Here is an 18,755-nt window from a genome sequence, read left to right as displayed (position 1 = left end):
TGAACAGTTCCTGTGTTTTATTATATATGAATTAATCCTCAAAAAGAAAATAGGGCTGGGGTTGTGGCTTAGTGGTAGAGCACTTGCCTAGCATGTGTGAGGCCCTGGCTTCGATTCTCAGCACCACATATAAATAAATAAAGGCTCATCAACAACTAAAAAAAATTAAAAAAAGAAGACTTTAACAAAGAAAAGGAAAAGGAAAAAAGGATGTGCCAGGTGTGGTGGCACATGCCTTTAATCCCTGCTATTTGAGAGGCTGAGGATCACAAGTTCAAGGCCAACCTCAGCAACTCAGTGAGAACCCTATCTCAAAATAAAATATGTAAAGGACCAGGGATGTAGCTTAGTGGTACAGTGCCCTTGTGTTCAGTCCCCAGTACTGAAGAAACTAAAACAAAACACTTGAGCTCTCCAACAGCCTGTTGGCCCGGGAGTACTGCCTCCCTCTGCTGGCAGCAGAGATGGGGACTGGGGACTGATGCCAAAGTGTACACCCCTTCCCCCAATTTCTTTGTATTGGGGTGTGCATGGGCTTATGAATGATCAGAGAAGCTGAGAAGGGGAGAGATCCCAGGTAGGCAGCGGGCCACCTAAGGGACGCCAGGAGTTCACAGGTGGAAATGAGATAGGAAAGGGCCAGCCCAGGTGACTTCTGGGAGTGTTAGCGCCCATCCAGAGGCCTCTGATGTGTTTTGCTCCTCCCAGTGCCTCCCTTTGCCCTCAACACAAGGCGAGCAGCTTAAGCTCCTGTTGTTAACTGTCTGAATGTGAGGTTCCCAAAGCAAGGGCTTTTGCTAGCAACTCCATTCCTCTGCTCTTCCCAGGTTGTTGTTGAACTAGGGGTTTTCCTTTTCCCAGCAGGGCAAAGGATGCCCCCTGTGTTGATTTAGAATCCCTAGGAGTTAGGGTGGTCCCTGTCTGAGATATTTCCTTGAGAAGCCTCCTGTGCCAGTTTCTGCCCAGTCCCCACCTTCAGTGTCACAGTAGGGCTGCCCATCCACAAACAAGTCTTCCCAGGTGAGACCCCGGTCCATCACTTGACCAGTCTGCAAAGTCACTGCCTCCCAGGATCATCTGCTCCATGAATGACTCTTCTCGGGTCACAGGGAGCTAGGAGTGGGCCTCTGCAAAGCCAAGTTCTTTTCCTTAGATATTGGGCATAGAAATGGGCAAAGGGAAAACTGGAAGAGACAATGACCTGGTTTCCTGTTTACAGAATGTCTAACCAAAGGCCGTGTTGTGAGCAAGCTATACCATTAACAGACCAAACATGTTCATGTCTTTCCACAATGTCAGAATTTATCGAATAACAGTAAGTTCACAAGCTACACACACCACTTGCAGCAGTGGTGATTCACAGAATACTTATGGGGCATCGGATAGAGATCAGTCGGGCAATCACAAGTTCTTTTATTCCATTCCAGTCTTAATTTCTAATATCTATAACACTCAAGTCACACATCATACTTCTTATATCTATATTTATATATATATCTACCTGCCTATCTCACAGAAAGAATAAGAAAGGGTTAGGTGGTCACAGGGTTACAGGATGCTATGCCAAAAGAACAGGCGCAAGTGATATGAATGCAGAGTCAAAGAGCCATTGTCGATGGTCAGATAAGGGTTTTCCACAGTTGTCAAGGCAGAGCGTCTGGACAGATGGCAGTTTCAGTTTTAGAGTGTCAGCTTGAAGTGTCAGCTCAAGGTGTCAGCTTGGAGTGAGCCATGTGTGGTGATCATGGGCAGGAGAAACCATGCTGTGCCAAAACACAAAGGACAGGAAATCAGAGGTGCATCACTGTGGCAGTCTTCCTGGGCAAGGCTTGTGATGAGTGACTAAGTGACAGGGTCAGGATGCGCCATGTCGAGTTTTGGGGGGCTCCTCCTTTTATGGTCTCAGATGAGGAATTGCATTGATAATCTTCTGTGTCTAGTGTTCCTTATGCGATTTGGGATATCCACATGGCCAAGTACTTAGTTTTGGCACATACAAGTTATTTATCAGTTTGTGCTTTATGGTTGTGCCACGCAGATAGTGGTTGTTTACCTTAGTGGTTGTTACTTACACAAACAAGGTATAGATTTAGTCTACCTTGGCACTTACTCTCAAAACGGAGTAGCTCATGGCAAACTACTGCTTTACAACATGGAGTAACTCAGGGTTCGGCAGTTTGAAAACTCAGAGCAGGACCCAACCTGTTCTTCACAGGCTATTTTAGAGCATGATCTGCTAAATGGGTTCAGTGGAGAAACTCTGGAAAAAGCACATTTGAGCCACTGCTGCTGGGGTCTCTGTGGATTCAAGCCAGGAGCCCTGGGCCAGGCATGTGGGTAGAGCTTCACTCTTAACCCCAGGAAGCCAGCCTCTGTGTCTCTCCTTCCCTGTCATCCCTGTGCCCTGTGAGTTCCATGAGCTCCTTTCTGTGCTCTGGCTCAGTGTAGGCTTCAGAGTCAGATAGGTGGGGGCTCAAAGCTCATTTCCATTCATGAGGTCGTGACATTAAGCATGTTGCTTTACTTCTGTGACCGTAATTTTCCCATGCAGAGTAATATCCTCCCTATTGTAACAGGCTAGTTCCATTCCCTGATGGCTTTGTGGTTTGGCTTGGCCCCAGAAATTTGAGCTACCATGAGGGCAGCTGGATTTCTTAAACATGAAACCTAAGAGATCTTCTCTGCAGCTGCCAGGGAAGCCAGAGGACCCTGGGAGGGCTGGCTAGAACTTTCAATAAGGGTAGGGCTGTCAGAACTAGAGCTGGCCAGATTTGAAGAGGAGCTGGTTTAAGAGATTCCCATGCCATGGATTCAAGCTCCTTTCCTTAGGGCTAATATCCAAACACGTGTTTTGTCTGCCAGGACAGCATGAGGCCTCAGATTTTCAGCTCCACCAGGGACCCTGGTGTTCTTTTCACCTATAATATGTAGATAAAGGCAGGTGTCCAGAGGGAGGCTGGTCAGTGGGGATCTTGAGCCCAGCAATTCCATCTCCTGATGTAGTCAGATTCTCCTCTCACACCAAAGCAGGAAGGACTGTTTATGTCTCCTCCATTACCCACAACCAGAAGAGGAGAGGGGCAAGTTGAATGGTCTGGGCTCAGTCCTTCCTTCTTGCTGGAGGGCTTTCCCTAGGCACTGAGAGGCCCTTTGGGTGCTCTGTGTCAGAGAGTCAGCATTCACAGTCCCTGGGATCTTCTTTGGATTGTTAGAGTTCTCTATGTTTTATTTGAAAGTAACTATACAAATCTGGACTAGGGACTGGGCACAGCAGTGCGTCCCTGTAATCCCAGTGATTCGGAAGACTGAGGCAGGAGGATCACAAATTCAAGGCCAACCTGGGCAATTTAGTGAGACCCTGTCTCAAAATAATATAAAAAAAGGGGTATGGGGGCTGGGAATATAGCTCAGTTGGTAGAGTGCTTGCCTCACATGCACAAGGCCCTGGGTTCAATCCCCAGCACTGAAAAAAAAAAAAAAAAAAAAAAAAAAAAAGGAGGGGTATGGACTAGAGGGGGCAGAGTGCCCCTGGGTTTGAGCTCTAGTAAGGAGAAAAAAAAACTAAATGAAGCTAGACTAGAGACTTTCTAAACCTACTAATTCCAGTAACTTGCCATGTGACTCTAGGGAAATCAAGTTAACTGCTCCTTGTTTACCTTCTGGCTAATAAGTGAAGTTGCCGGCTAATCTAGTCCCCTGAGGTGGGGGAGTTATGCAGAGCAATGTTACTGTGAATGGTTAGGGAGGAGAGCCCTTTCTTTCGTCCACCCTTTGGTTAAGTGGGTGTCTCCTCTACTGCTAGCTTTGTCCCCTCTGGTACTTGGGGGTGGAGTTGGGAGAGAGCCTGTGTGTGTGTGCAATTTATCTGCACATTCTTTTTCCTCTCTGCAATTTCAGGGTCATGCTGCGGCAGCCTGGCGCCTGACAAGTGAGGGGGAACCTGCCCTGGGATTACTGCTAGTGCAAACTAACAGCAGGACAGGCTGGCCTCAGAAGAGCAGGGATGGACAGAGCAGCTGCAGAGCCCAGGCCAGCAGCTCCAGGAAGAAGGCCTGGATTCTGGTGGGGAGCTCTGCACACACTCTGCTGACCAGATCGGCTTGGATGCAGCACTACACTGAGCGGCAACTGTTACCAGCCCCAAAGGACCCCAAAGCAAGAGTAGGTGCTTAGTTGCAACTGCATTTGGGGCTGTGACTACCAAGAAAAGGGACAAACACTTTGGATGGGAAGCATCTGGGGACTAATGAGAGGAGAATCTTGGTCTCTGCAGCAATTTCCTGACGCCACCCACGGAGCTTCCTGGTTTTCTTCTTTCAGGGCTGGGATCTGGTTCCCACCCCTGGCAGAGGGGCTGGGACAGCAGTGCCAGCCAAGGTGGGAAAGACTCTTGCATGGAATGCAGGCCCCCTGAAGCCTGTATCCCCTCTGTTTTAATCAGAGTTCCAGGGTTTCCCCACTGCAGGGGACGAGGGGCTGCCTCAGTGTCTGCTCATGAGCCACAAAGACCACGACTGCTCCGAACTGGACCTTTTCAAGCCGCCAAAGAGGGGGGCCCCCAGAACTGGCGGCCAGCAATCCCAAGGGACTAGAGGGCTGGGATGGACTGACCTCCTCCTGTCCAGGGCAGCAGGAAAGGCAGAGCCTTTGTGACCCAGCTAGTCACAGAGAAAACCAATGAAGCCCTAAACTAGGACCCAAGTGGCTCAGGGACAGGGGAGCCACTCCTTACATTGAGGGAGGGCGTGGTGAGGTTCCCCTGCTGTAGCACATGCCCCTATGCCCTTTGTACTTGCTGCCGGAATAGACAGTCTGCACCGTGGCTGGCACCTCAGGTGGGGAAAGAAGTGGCCACGGCGACAGCTGCCCGCCTGCTAGCACCATGAAGTGCTCCCTGCGGGTGTGGTTCCTCTCTGTGGCCTTCCTGCTGGTGTTCATCATGTCCCTGCTCTTCACTTACTCACACCATAGCATGGCCACCTTGCCCTACCTGGATTCGGGGGCCCTGGGCGGGACACACCCCGTGAAGCTGGTGCCCGGCTATTCTGGCCTACAGCGTCTCAGCAAGGAGGGGCTCTCAGGCAAGAGTTGTGCCTGCCGCCGCTGCATGGGTGATGCGGGTGCCTCCGATTGGTTCAACAGCCACTTTGACGGCAACATCTCACCCGTCTGGACCAGAGAGAACATGGATCTTCCCCCAGATGTCCAAAGGTGGTGGATGGTGAGAGCTGTGGCCCCTTCTGCCTCCCCTTTGCTGTCCTCTCACCAGGGCTCATCCTCCCTGTTTTGGAGTGACCCTCAGATCCCCCTCTTGGTTTTGGGCTATCTGAATTCTGGCCTCCGGTGCCATGACAAAGTGGGAGGTCCATTTGACCAGAGCCATATACCAGGATCACAGATGACTGAAGGGCAGAGCAAGTTTTCATCTGCAAAGAGAGAGAGAGCTAGTATTTTTAATGCTGTTGGAGACCAGCATAGACCAGAAATGGTTATTGGTCTAGGCAAGTAGCACAGACAGAAGGATCAGTCCATGTGAGAAGGTGGGGACAAAAGTAAGTCATGCAGATATGCAGATAGGGAAACCTGCCCATTGTGCAGTCGCCCCTCAGCCCCAGCGAGTGCTGCCAGGTTAGGGTGTGGCTTGTGCTGCTGCATCTTCTAACCTCTTATGAGACCCACACATCCAGTTTTTTTTTTTTTTTTTTTTTTTTTTTTTTTTTTAAGCACTAGGCCTTGAGCATGCTAGAAAGGCACTCTACCATTGACCTACATCCCTAGCCCTTTTTAAATGTTTTATTTTGAGACAGGATCTCACTCAGTTGCCCAGGCTGGAACTTGGAATCCTCCTGCCTCAGCCCCCAGAGTAGCTGGGATTATAGGCCTGTGCCCCCTTATGGCTACTCTTGGTTCTCTACACTTGCTGGGAAAAGACTTAGCCCTGGGCTAGCATAAAAAGACATTGCATATTACCCTCAGGGGCTAAGGGAGGTAGAGAGAGGGGCTCCCGCCCTTTTAGATCCTGGCGCTTTTCTGCTTCTCAGTGCCTTCTACTTTGCTCCCATTACTTCTGGAACATTGCCTCCCAGACTCTGCAGGGCCATCTGGGTGCTGCCTGGGCCAAGGGTGGAGTGGTATCCTTGGGCCCACAGGCTTCCTGCATACCCCACAGGAGGCCTCAAGAGGCAGCTTCTGGCTCCTGGTTTCCCCAGCTGGCAAATGGAAGCAGTAGGACTCCCCTTTCTCTCACCTTCAAGGAAGAATGAGGATGAGCTTGTGTGACCAGCTTATTAGAACAACTCCCCAGATTTCTGGCCCAGACTCTCAGAGCCCCTAGGATTGGTCCAGTCCACAATCCCCCACCCCCACCCCCTGCCATCCCACAGTGCCAGGGATTGAACCCAGGAACTCACAATTGCTAGGCAAGTGCTCTTCCACTGAGCCGAGTCTCAGATGTGCCCCATGTGGGCCAATGGGAAAGGATTCCTGAAGGAAGTTGCTCTGCCTTATGCCCTCAGTCCCCAGCATTTTAAAGCCCCAGTTTCAGCATAATCAGTTGGTGGCCCATGCCATGGGCCAACTCCAGCCCACTAAGTATTTTTCCAATAGTTACAGTAGTTACCAATATTTAGAAATCAGGGTATTTCACATGAAACCTGTATTTTTAGCTTCTCTTGAAAATTTGGGGAATTTGGCCCTTTTGGGCTTATAATTCCATGTGGCAATAATTGGTTGATTTTTTTTTTTTTTTTTTTTTTTTTTGGACATACTGGAATTGAACTCAGAGATACTCTACCACTGAGCTTCCTCTCCAGCCCTTTTCAAAATTTTTACTTTGAAACAGGATCTTGCTAAGTTACAGAGGCTGGTCTTGAACTTGTGATCCTCCTGCCTCAGCCTCCCCAGTCACTGGGATTATGGACATGCACCACTGTGCTGGACTGAACTTGCTCTTTCTGATGGACATAGTCTGTGGACCCCACCTGTTGCTTCACTCCTGTGACACCTGCCTGGCCCTGAAAGCAATGGACTGCTGCCCTGCCTCATTTTACAATCTGTCCATCAGTAGCTTGGATTCCAGCTGGTGATGGTTGGGAGTGACTGAGGGTGAGGTGAGGTGAGGGCTCAGGGAATGACTTCAGGTATCCTGTGAATGTTATCCTGGTTGGGTCATCTGTAACCCCAGCCATCAGATTGAGTCTCAGGGGTGCCCCATGTGGGCTGATTGGGAAAGATTGCTCTGCCTTGTGACACAGGCTTGCAGGTCCCCTGAGAGCATGGTGAATAGCATCTTGATCACCTAGTCCTCTCTAGCATGTCAGAGAAGCCCTAACAGTCACTGATCTCTGATCAGTGAAGCCCACTGGGAACCAGGACTTTGACTTTGCTCCCTTTGAGAGATGGGTGGGTCCTCACAGGCTAGGAGGTCTACCTGGCTCCAGTTCAAAGGGAAGGCCCAGAGGGGCAGCCAGACCTCCTCCCTCCATTTAGCCTTCCCTCTCCACCCACAGATGTTGCAGCCCCAGTTCAAGTCGCACAACACCAATGAGGTGCTGGAGAAGCTGTTCCAGATTGTGCCGGGCGAGAATCCCTACCGCTTCCGGGACCCCCGCCAGTGCCGGCGCTGTGCTGTGGTGGGGAACTCGGGCAACTTGAGGGGCTCTGGCTACGGGCAGGACGTGGACGGGCACAATTTCATCATGAGGTGAGCCTCTGTGGAACTGAGGGTGGGTAAGGACAAGCCTCAGGAGGGGGCCCTGCCTCCTTGGCCTTGTCTGGCAGGAGATGCGTTGCCAGTTTCCAGGGGTGCTAAGGGATGCTGCCACCTATAGGCTTCTGTGACAGGCTTGGGTTTGTCTCCTTTGTTTAAGGTGGGTGGGAGGTTATATTCCAAATCTCAACTTTGCTAGAGACCCACACTCACTTTCTAAGGCTCTGAATTCCTCTCAAAATGGCTGAAACTAGACCCCTGGCTGGGGTTTGGTGAAAACTCATTAGAAACCCTTCTTACTCACCTGGTCCCCTCAGCACAGGCCAGAAGTGAGGTCCCCAAGGCAAACTGGCATCAGGTGATTCTCTCTGAAGACAGATGTTGTGGGCAGAAAAGGCTGTCTGTTCCATTCGTTCTCATAAGCCTTCCAGGGACATCTCTGCCCAGCCCTGAGGAAGGGAGAAGAGTAGAGAGAATGTTCAGTGAAGACAAAGGCACAGAACAAGGAAGGGTGTGACAGGGAATACAGGGTAGACTCGGGGTTCCTACATGAGCTGCTTTCTGCTCTGAACCCATGTCTTCTGCCTTTCTCCCTTGACTTGACTAGGGACAGGATATGCCACAATGGGGATCTTTCCACCCCTGCCCTTGGCACTGGTTTTTACCAAACATCTCAGGATGAGCATTGCAAAAAGGCCAGGTTTCCCAGGAGGCAGAAGTAAGGGCTTTGTCTTAGAAACTGTTGCTGTCTCCATAGCAACACCAAGGCAGCAGTGTGTCCCTGAGACTTTCCACATTCCTTGCAAGACCTTCCTCATGTTGGGAAATGGTGATGGGTTGGGGAGAGAGAAGTATATTCTACCCCACCTAGCACCCCAGAGCCAGCTAGGTTTATCTTCATCCTCCAATTACTGGCACCTCAAATAGGAAGGAAGTGAGATGAAGCTGGGAAGGGGCCTCCCTCCCTTCACCCCGAAATAGTGGTTAAGATTGGAAAATGAGGGGCTGGGGTTGTGGCTCAGTGGTAGGGCGCTTGCCTAGCATGTGTGAGGCACTGGGTTCGGTTCTCAGCACCACATGTAAATAAATGAACAAAATAAAGGTCCATCAACATCTAAAAAAATTAAAAAAAAAAAAAAAAAAAAAAAAAAAAAATTGGAAAATGAGGTACTGCTCCAGGGCAGCCATGGGGCACCTGGGAAACCCAGTGAAGTGCTCTCAGAGGCCTGAGCAACTACCTTCCTAGCCACCTGCACCAAGTGGGAGCTCTGATTAGACACCTCAGTGATAGTTGAGAAACTCCAGGGTTGAAACCCTGCAGAACCAAAGGTCTTGGCCACTTGTGACATGTAGGTGACCCTAGTCAGGCCAGGCTGCAGACAAATCCATCAGTGCTCCTTCTCAGGAGGCATGCTCAAGATGTGCTTTGGATTGGACCCCAGAATTTTCTTCTGGAAGGGATGACCAGATGGTAACTGACTATCTGTTGATCTGTATAATGAACCAGATAGCAGTGGAGGTAACTGCTTGCAGGCCTATCTTGGTTTAGAACCAACAGGGAAACCACTCATCCTGGAAGTAGGACCTATGTGAGACTCCACTGGGAGAGTCAAACTGAGTTATGAGTTACAATGACATGATAGCCCTACTCTCCTGTCCCCCTACTAGCTACTTCCTCCTCCAATATGTCCTCTAAGCCCGGCTGACAACTCAGAATAGAATTGAGCTAGTCCCATCCCAGATGGCCAGTAGATACATCCACAACTCCTAGTACAGTGCCTGGTAGGTAGAAAGTATCCTGTGAATATATGAATGAAAGGGACTAGGCAACCAGACACCAGATCCCAAATAAAAGTGTCCATTCACCCTGCCTGTGTTCCATCCCAAGGCATTTTTGGCTGCTGGAGATAGTCAGGAACAGATAAAAGTTTCTGGAATGCTTTGTCCCGGAATCCCAGAGATCCAGCTCATCCTATGGCCCCTTTCCAGGTCTTGGCTTCTCCAAAATAAATCAGAACCTCAAAACAACATCTTGACTCCAGAAGACTTGCCACGTTCTTTCTGTTTCCCTTGGAGGCTGGAAACATCTTTGGGGCCTCTTGTTCCATTTGTTCCCAGTGTGGGTTGGTGCCTGGACAGAAGATAGAAGGAAGTGGGGGAAGAGCAGGCTCTACAGCGGGCCTGCCTGCAGGGGTGGGAGGTGGGTGGCCCTACTGCCAAGTCTAAGGAGGGACTTCATGAAAGCTCTAGCTACCAGCTCAGTGGAGAAGGCAAAAACAGGTCTTTGGAAGCCAGCCTGGGGCAGACACAGCACTTTCTTTGATCAACAGGGCCAGCTTGGTCTCTCAGTTTCTGGTGAAATGAAGTTTGCTTCTTAGGTTCTCGCAAGTGTGACACCCCTGCCTGTGCTCAGCCCAGTGTCACCAACCCAATTTTTTCCACCTCCTGCTTGCCCCTTTGCATCCCCCAGGCAACCAAGAGATGGTTCCTTACCTACTTTGACACCATCCCTGTTAAGGCTTCTCTACAACCTATTCTGTTTTCCACAGAGCCTAGGGTAACTTGGCAGAAGGCAGGCAGCAGACACAGACTGGCTGTGGTGACAAGGTGACCACAGGACATCAGTGCCTGTGTATGTAACTGTAGTAACCCCAAACCTGTTAAGCATTACTCATGAGTGGGAAAAGATAATTCTAGGGTCCTCTAAGGAGACAGTAGCTCTGAACTCTAAAGACTAGGAGACCAGAGGGACACAGCCAGGAGGCAGATGGCAGTTCCTCTGAAGACATGGGTCTGGGGCAGGAAGGCAGCGTCTAGATCCCTGTTCTGGGCATGGAGGTAGGTTCTATAGGGAAGATTCTAGGAGTCTACTTGAACCCAGACTAGAACTGAAGTGGTTCAGAACAAAGACTCTGCTGGAGCTGGTGGTGCACTTGTATAATCTCAGCTACTTGGAAGACTGAGGCAGGAGGATTCAAATTCAAGGTCAGACTCTTGACCTCAGGGTCTTTAGCAAGACCCTGACTCAAAATGATAAAAGACAAAAACAAAACAAGGACCAGGGATGTAGCTCAATGGTAGAGCACTTTGGGGTACAATCCACAGTAATGGAAGAATAAAAAGGACTCACTGTCCAGACTTTATGGCCCTTCACTCCAAGGCACCTTCTGGTCCCTGAAGGGAAGGAACAAAGAACAGAAAGCACAGAGATGACTGGTGGAGGTGTGGCATTTTGGACAGCCCAGCCCTGGTCTCCTCAGCCCTGATGGGTGAGGAGCAGGAGAAAGACAGTATGGACAGCCCAGAAAAATCTGCACCCAGCTCAGCTAATGGTGCCAGTCACTGTGAAGGCAGGGGACATTTGTACTGATTTTACAGAACTGTAAGCTAGAGGGAGCTCCTTGAAGACTCTGCTTCCTCCTTCTTGGATCCCTGTGACCAATGGAAGACCAGCTTATGGTCATCCGACCTTGGTAGTCATGATTCTGCAAGGTGGTCCTCAGGAGGCAGCAGTGTCCTCATAGCAAAAGACAAGACCAACAGATTTGTGTTTAGAGCTGGTTCACATGGGATGTAAGTTGCTCACCAAAAAAAGGAGCCTTGACTGTATTTATCCTGTATTTTGCAGAGATTGAAAGGATGATCCCTTCTGGGTTTATTACACCCAGGGCCATGGGAAGTCTACCGTCATGGTCTTCATTTTATTTTCTCCTTTTTTCAGTACTGAGGATTGAACCCAAGGGCACTCTACCACTAAGCTATACATCCTCAGCTCTTTTTGTTTTTTGAGACAGGGTCTTGCCAAATTGCCCAGGCTGGCCTCAAATTTGCAATCCTGCCTTAGCCTTTAATTGCTGGAATTAAAGGTGTGCACTACCCTGCCTAGTATTTGGATTTTTTAAAATTTATGTATTTATTTACTTATTTTTTTAAAGCTGGAAATGACTCTAGGGCCTCAGTGCGTGCTCAGCAAGTGCTGAGCTACATACCAGCTCTAGAAGGAAGGCTTTTTTCCTCTTTCCTTTCTGCATTGTAATTTCTTCCTGCTGCACATAGTAGGCACTAAAATACATATATTAAAAGAAGTGGGATACTTCACACCATTTGATTACTTCACTGATTAACTGTCTTGGATTTATTTCTTACCAGTACATATAAACTTCCTTCATTTCTTCTGATGGCTATATTCCATTATCTGAATGTGAAAAATGCATTTACCAGTTCATTGTCTGATTGATTGAATAGCCTTGTGCATGTCTTTGCACACCTATGTAACCATTTTTATAGATTTATGGAAATAAAATTGCTAGGTCAAAGTGCACATCCATTTATGTTTTTGATAGATAGCACCAAATTGTCCTCTTAAAATCTCCTACTAGTTTCCATGGCAGTTTCTTCTCATGAAACCCTCTTTTCCCTGCAGGATGAATCAAGCACCAACTGTGGGCTTTGAGCAGGATGTTGGCAGCCGAACCACCCACCACTTCATGTACCCTGAGAGTGCCAAGAACCTGCCTGCCAACGTCAGCTTTGTCTTGGTTCCCTTCAAGGCCCTGGACCTGCTGTGGATTGCCAGTGCCCTGTCCACAGGACAGATCCGATTGTGAGCTTCTTTGCTGGCTGGGAATGGAGTATGGGTGACAGGGTCACTGTGAGAAGAGTCTCCCCCGGGGAGTGGGAGCATAGATTTCCTTTAAGTGAACATTTTGGTCAAGAGGGGCTAGTGAGCTGGGTGCAGTGACGCATGCCTGTAATCCCAGCGGCTCGGGAGGCTGACAAGAGGATCATGAATTCAAAGCCAGTCTCAACAACTTAGCAAAGCCCTGGGCAACTCAGTGAGTCCCTGTCTCTAAATAAAATATAAAAAGGGTTGGGGATGTGGCTCAGTGGTTAAGCACTGAAGCCCTGGGTTCAATTCCTGGCACCAATAAATAAATAAATAAATAAATAAATAAATAAATAAATAAATGAATAAATGAATAAATGAATGAATAGGCTGTTGAGGATGGAAGACCCAAAACTTGGGTTAGCTGAGGGCAATTCCGTGTTTTGTGTCACTTTCTGCATGCTGTTGTCCAGCATATCGAGAAGAGGTGAGGAAAAGCAGTCTGGTTTTGATCTCCCCAGGAGGTGGCTCCTGACTCTGGGAGCTCTGCCTACTGAGCACTTGCTTTGGGGCAATTGTCTCATCACAGCTGGGAACCATGGGAGATTCAATCCACCAAGGATTTTTTTTTAAGAGCAGTTTCAAGATGTAATTCACGTACCACATAAGTTGCCCATTTAAAGAGTTCAATCCAATGATTTTTGTGTATTCAGAGTAGCCTAACCATCTCCACAATTAATTTTAGAACATTTTCATGTTTTAAATGTCTTTATTTAAAGATCTACAGAATACTCCTGTACTCCTTAGCCATCACCTCTACGCCACCCACCACCAGTCTGCTCTCTCATCTTGCATTTTGTTGTGACTAAATATACATAAAATTACGATTTTGACCATTTGTAAGTTCAGTAACATTTTCATATTGTTATGCACCCCTCACTACTGTCCGCCTTCAGAACCCTTTCATCATCTTGAATGGAAACCATGTACCCATTAAACACAAACACCCAACCCCTGGTAACCTCTATTTTACTGTCCGTCTCTATGGCTTGATTGTTCTAGTGCCTTCTGTAAGTGCAATAATATCCTATTCGTCCTTTTGTGTCTGACTTATTTCATTCAACACACTGTCCTCCCGGTTTATCCATGTTGTGGCTTTTGTCAGAATTTCATTCTCATTTAAGGCTGTATGTATATGCCACATTCTGTTTATCCTTTTACCCCTCAATGAACATTTGAGTTGTTTCTACTTTTGGCTGTGGTTATCATGTCATGTATTTTTTATACAACTGCTTTTTTTTTTTTTTTTTTTTTTTTTGAGGGGCAATACTGTGGATTGAACTCAGGGGTGTTCTACACTGTACATTCCTATCCCCCTTAATTTTTTAATTTTGAGTCACAGTCATGTGTTTTCTAAACAGATAAAATTAGTTGAGCTGGGTATGGTGGCACATATCTGTAATCCCAGTGACTAGGGAGGCTGAGGCAGGATTGTAAATTCAAGGCCAACCTGAGCAACTTAGTAAGACCCTGTCTCAAGAAATAAAAGGTGTGTGGGGGGCTGTGGCTAGGGATGTAGCTCAGTGGTAAGGTGCCCCTGAATTCAATCCCCAGTATCAAAAAAAAATAGTTGAGGGCTGGGGAGATAGCTCAGCTGGTAGAGTGCTTGCCTCACAAGCACAAGGCCCTGAGTTCGATCCCCAGTACCGCAAAAAAAAAACCCAAAAAAACCAACAAAAAAAAAAATAGTTGATATAAGTTATAGTATCCTGATTAAGATGTTCAATATTTGGGAGACCCAAGGGCTAAAATCAGTGCTGTAAAGTTGAGGTGCCATAAGGTATGCAGAGAAGGGAGTGTGGATTACGGGAGCCATACCAGCTAAGAGGTGCTTGTGCCAAGCCTGGGGGAAGCAGAGAGAAGGTGTTCTGGGCAGAAGGCAGTACACAAGCATGGTGGGTTTGAGATGATCAGCTCAACCCAAGTGGAGAGTTCCCAGAAGACAGCTCAAGGAAGAAGGGTTGTGGCTGGATTATTGAAGGCACCAGGGTTTATCTAAGATATCCCTGCTCTTATCTTGAATGACGCGGGAGCCCTTGAAGGTTTCTGATCAGTTCCTGCAGTGACGGGCATGCCACAGGAGAGCAGTCTGGACGCAGGTCAGCCTGGGGGTGGTGAGGCTGTCATCACTCAGTCCTGAAGGGGAGGAGAGGGATCTCTGGGTCCCATGAGCCACCTCAAATGTCACTTCTCTGTCTGCTTGCAGCACTTATGCCCCAGTGAAGTCCTTCCTTCGAGTGGACAAAGAAAAGGTAAATTCTCCCTCTCTCCCCTTTTTCCTAAAAACAGTACTGACCTTACTCATGGTATGTCTGGTCCTGTGGTTTAAGTGTGTCCCAGTGCTCTTCTCGAACCTTCAGAATTCCCATCTACTGGTATTCCCAACCTCTAAAGAGGTCACAGAAACCAAGGAGCACTCAGGCCCAGGTCTCCTGACAAGCACAGTGGATCTGGTAGAAGCTGCTCAGAGCCTGGCCAGAGTCTCTGGACCCTACAAACCCTCACATGCCTGTTACTTTTTCTTCTCCAAGGTCCAGATCTACAACCCAGCCTTCTTCAAGTATATCCATGACAGATGGACAGAGCATCATGGGCGGTACCCTTCCACAGGGATGCTGGTGCTCTTCTTTGCCCTGCATGTGTGTGATGAGGTGGGTAGGTCCCAATCTAGGGAGGTGGGAGGGATGACAGGACCCCAAAAAGGGGCAGCAACCCTTCTTGGGTCTTAGGAGTACCTCCATAGGAAAGCATTTTTTTTTTTTTTTTTTTTTGCAGTGCTGGGGATTGAACCCAAGGCCTTGTGCTTGCAAGGCACACACTCTACCAACTGAGCTATATCCCCAACCCCAGGAAAGCATTTTTGTAGGCAGAAACCATGTGGTTTAGCTAGGCACATACTTATAATCCCAGATACTCAGGAGGCTGAGGCGGGAGGTTCACAAAGATTGAGGACAGCCTGGGAAACTTAATAAGACCCTGTCTCAAAATTGAAAGGGCTAAGGATATAGCTCAGTGGTAGAGTGCTTGCCTAGCATGCACAAGGGTCCTGGGTTCAATTCCCAGTACAGTGTTTGATCACACGTGTATACATACACACACACACACACACACACACACACACAAAATCATATAGCTGAGCATGGTGGCCTCCATAATCCCAGCTACTGGGGAGTTCGGGAGAGGAAGATCTCTTGTGTCCAGGGGTTGGAGGCCAGCATGGATAATTTTTAAAAACTCATCTCTTATAAAGCAAAATGTTCGCAGTGACTTGGGAGTCTGAGGCAGGAAGATTCCAAGTTCTTGTGGGATGACTGTTTCCACAGCCCTGAGCTCAGGTCTATTCTGTTAAAAATGCAGGTTATTCTGCGTATGCTAATCCCAGCTAAACTGGAGGTAGAGGCAGAAGAATCTCAAGTTTAGGACCAACCTAGGCAATTTAGCAAGATCCTATCTCAAAATAAAAATATTTTTAAAAAGGGCTGGGCATGTAATTTAGTTGTAGAGCTCTTGCCTGGCATGCTTGAGGCACTGGATTGGATTTCAAGTACCACACACAAACAAAAAGTTACTCAAAGAACCACATTTTACAGTGTCATCCAGGGCAGTGGTTATGCCTGGCACACCCACTTTTGTCAGTAAGTTCAATGTGTGGTATTGGGTATATGACGGGCTTTCAAAGAAAAGTACACCATTTCAAAGAATGGAAGCCTGGGGCTATAGTTTATGTTCAAATCCCAGCACAACAACAACAACAACAACAATTTTAAAAAGAAGAAATTAGTAAGGGTTGGAGGAGGGAGAACTGAAAAGGGAAGAGCCATCCCCTGCAAACCCGTCTGTGCTTATGTCGGTCTTGGGTGTACCCTACATTTCGGTGCCTCCTCACAGGAAAGAGATGAGCTGTCAGCCTCCAGGTGCTGACCTGTCGCGGTGCCCACTTCTCCTTCCTTACTATGGTCCCTGACATACGGTGACCCTAAGCCACCCTTCCCCGCAGGTGAACGTGTATGGGTTCGGGGCCGACAGCCGGGGCAACTGGCACCACTACTGGGAGAATAACCGGTACGCGGGCGAATTCCGGAAGACGGGCGTACACGACGCGGACTTCGAAGCCCACATTATCGACATGCTGGCCAAGGCCAGCAAGATCGAGGTCTACCGAGGCAACTGAGCAGGGCCTTGCCGCTACCCTTCCTGCCCAGCCGCTAGGCGCCGGGGCGCGATCCCTCGGGCATCACCAGGCAATCAGGAATGACGCCAGGCCAAGGTGTGGGCCAATCATTCTGCAGTCCAGCGAGACCTGATGTCCTCCGCCAATCATGAGACCGGGGGGCCGGCCAAGGCCTGGCACCAATCAGCTCTGCGGCTGGGCGGAACTTCTGTTTCTCCCAGCCAATCATGCGACTCAAGGAGAACTTCCGTCGCTGGGACCCGTCTCCTCCAATCAATGGCCTTCGGGGGCGGGCCAGCGGCTACTCAATCCCCCTCCCTTCTGCTTTTGGATAAGGTTTTATTTTCTGTCTTTTAAGTAGGGGCTCCTGGGGGCCTCGATGGAGTACTGTTCTTAGGCTCGACTGGAGGAGGGTCTCTCGCTGTCCGGCCTGGCTACCCCTGGGGCGCCGAGGAGGAAATGCTAGGCAGTGGCCGCAGGCCTGGGCGTGTTCGGGTCCCTGGGGACGTGGGGCGTCAACCGAGGCCGGATGGTGGTCAGGAAGGAGTGTGCCTCAGCCGAGAGAAAAGCTAGTGTCCCCAGATCCGAGAGCATTTTAGACTGCACATGTCCTTTCTCCATCAGGCCCAGATGGGTGAGTGCAAACCCACCAAAGAAATTCGGTCATGGTGGAAACCCAGCGGGCGCATGGGGCCCTTCTCCACCTCTTCCCTCCCTGCCTTTGGCCACCCTTTACGATGGCCTCTGACTAGGGCATTTTGTGTCTCACCAGAAACCAGGAAATTGTATTCGCCCCTTGCTTCGGGGTGGACTTTGTCTAGGGCTTAACTCCATAACAGAGATGTCAGGTACAGGATAGGGAACCAGGAAGCCCTGTCAGGTCACATGTAAGGTGCTTCTTTCTCACGCGTGCCCTCGCTTCTACTGTTCACCAACAACCTTTTTAGTGGCCCTGCTTAGGCCCCGGGCGTCCTCACCAGCCAACCTATTGCTCTGGAAAAATATTAGAAAACTTGCCCTAGTATTGGGACCCTAGTTCTCTCTCCTGGTCCTCTTCCTCTCTCCTCCCTCCCGCTCCCCGCACCCCCAACACGCCCAGGTTTTTGGCCTTGGGAGAGAGAACAGCCCGTGGGAAGGGAGGCTGGAGAGCCCACCTGCCCGTGCATGCGCCTTCTTCCTTCACCCATCACCCCAAAGAGGAGCAGGAAGCCTCTTGCTTAGGGGTGGAATTTGCTTTGGGTTCATACCAGTTATCCTAAAGCTGCCGGGTATGGCCACCCAATCAAGATTCCTTCAGGATTCTAAGCAGATCTTGCAAATAGCCCAGAACGTCCCTGGGGAAGAGCTGCCCCGCAGGCCTCCCCACTGCCTGCACCCTTTTTCTGCTGCCTCCTGCCTCTAACCTACTTTCCTTTCCAGCTCCAGAAAGGCTAGGAAGTCAGCAACCAGGGGTTACAACTAGAAATCTACTTACATGACTGAACCCATTGGAAGTCCCTAGTAGTAGAAACTACTGATGGTATTCTCACCTTCAGGTTTGGGGACATTCAGCAGGGAGAAAGGGCTTCTATGAAGCCCTCACACCAAGGAAAGGATCCCTCTTCCCAATGGTAGTGTCAGGAATACCACCCTTTTCTTAGTGGACACAAACTAGCAGCCTTCTGGCCATTGGAATAATTGCTGCAGTTGATTGGGGGGGACATTCACCCACTGGAAAGAATGTTAGAAGAGGGTTGGGGTGGGGTAATGGGCATTGAAATTAAAAATTAATATATTGAGAACTTAGATCCAGTTTCTTCCCAGTTCCAAAAGCAGGAGGCATTGAGGATGGGTGTGGTGGGGTGGACTCAGGTGAGGGCTGTGGTAGAATGCCTCTCAGGGCACCCCCCCCCCCACCACCATTTAGGAGAGTCAAGGCACCAGCTGTTCTTGCAAGTCTCATCTCAGTGCTTCCTTAAGAGGTTGTTTTGAGTGTTGAGAAGATGAAAAACAATGCAATTATGCCAAACAGTATTGAGCAGAATAATTTATTTCTTTTTTTCTTTCTTTTTCTTCTTTTGTTTAAACCATTAATCCTCATTCTGGAAGAGGTAGGTCCCAGCACCCAGTTCAGATCCCCTTTTCTGCAACAGTTATTTAAATAATTTTTTATTTCCTTCCCTTTCTCTTTCTGAATTAAAAAGAACCAAAAAAAAAAAAAAAAAAAAAAA

General features: G+C 48.8%; 1 protein-coding gene across 1 annotated transcript in view; it reads left to right on the top strand.

The window, feature by feature from the left end:
• ST3GAL2 (ST3 beta-galactoside alpha-2,3-sialyltransferase 2) overlaps window positions 1–18,755 on the top strand; it is a 51,047-nt gene extending 32,292 nt beyond the window's left edge. Inside the window, exons 2-7 of the mRNA XM_079117371.1 lie at window positions 3,898–5,221; window positions 7,509–7,702; window positions 12,132–12,311; window positions 14,581–14,626; window positions 14,906–15,025; window positions 16,372–18,755. Of these exons, the coding sequence (XP_078973497.1) occupies window positions 4,883–5,221; window positions 7,509–7,702; window positions 12,132–12,311; window positions 14,581–14,626; window positions 14,906–15,025; window positions 16,372–16,545 (1,053 nt within the window). The 5' untranslated portion in view covers window positions 3,898–4,882 and the 3' untranslated portion in view covers window positions 16,546–18,755. The remainder of the gene's footprint in view (window positions 1–3,897; window positions 5,222–7,508; window positions 7,703–12,131; window positions 12,312–14,580; window positions 14,627–14,905; window positions 15,026–16,371) is intronic.

This window comes from Sciurus vulgaris (genome assembly GCF_902686455.1).
Source record: "Sciurus vulgaris genome assembly, chromosome: 17".
Classification (NCBI taxonomy): Eukaryota; Metazoa; Chordata; class Mammalia; order Rodentia; family Sciuridae; genus Sciurus; species Sciurus vulgaris.
This window is presented reverse-complemented; position numbering and strand designations above follow the sequence as displayed.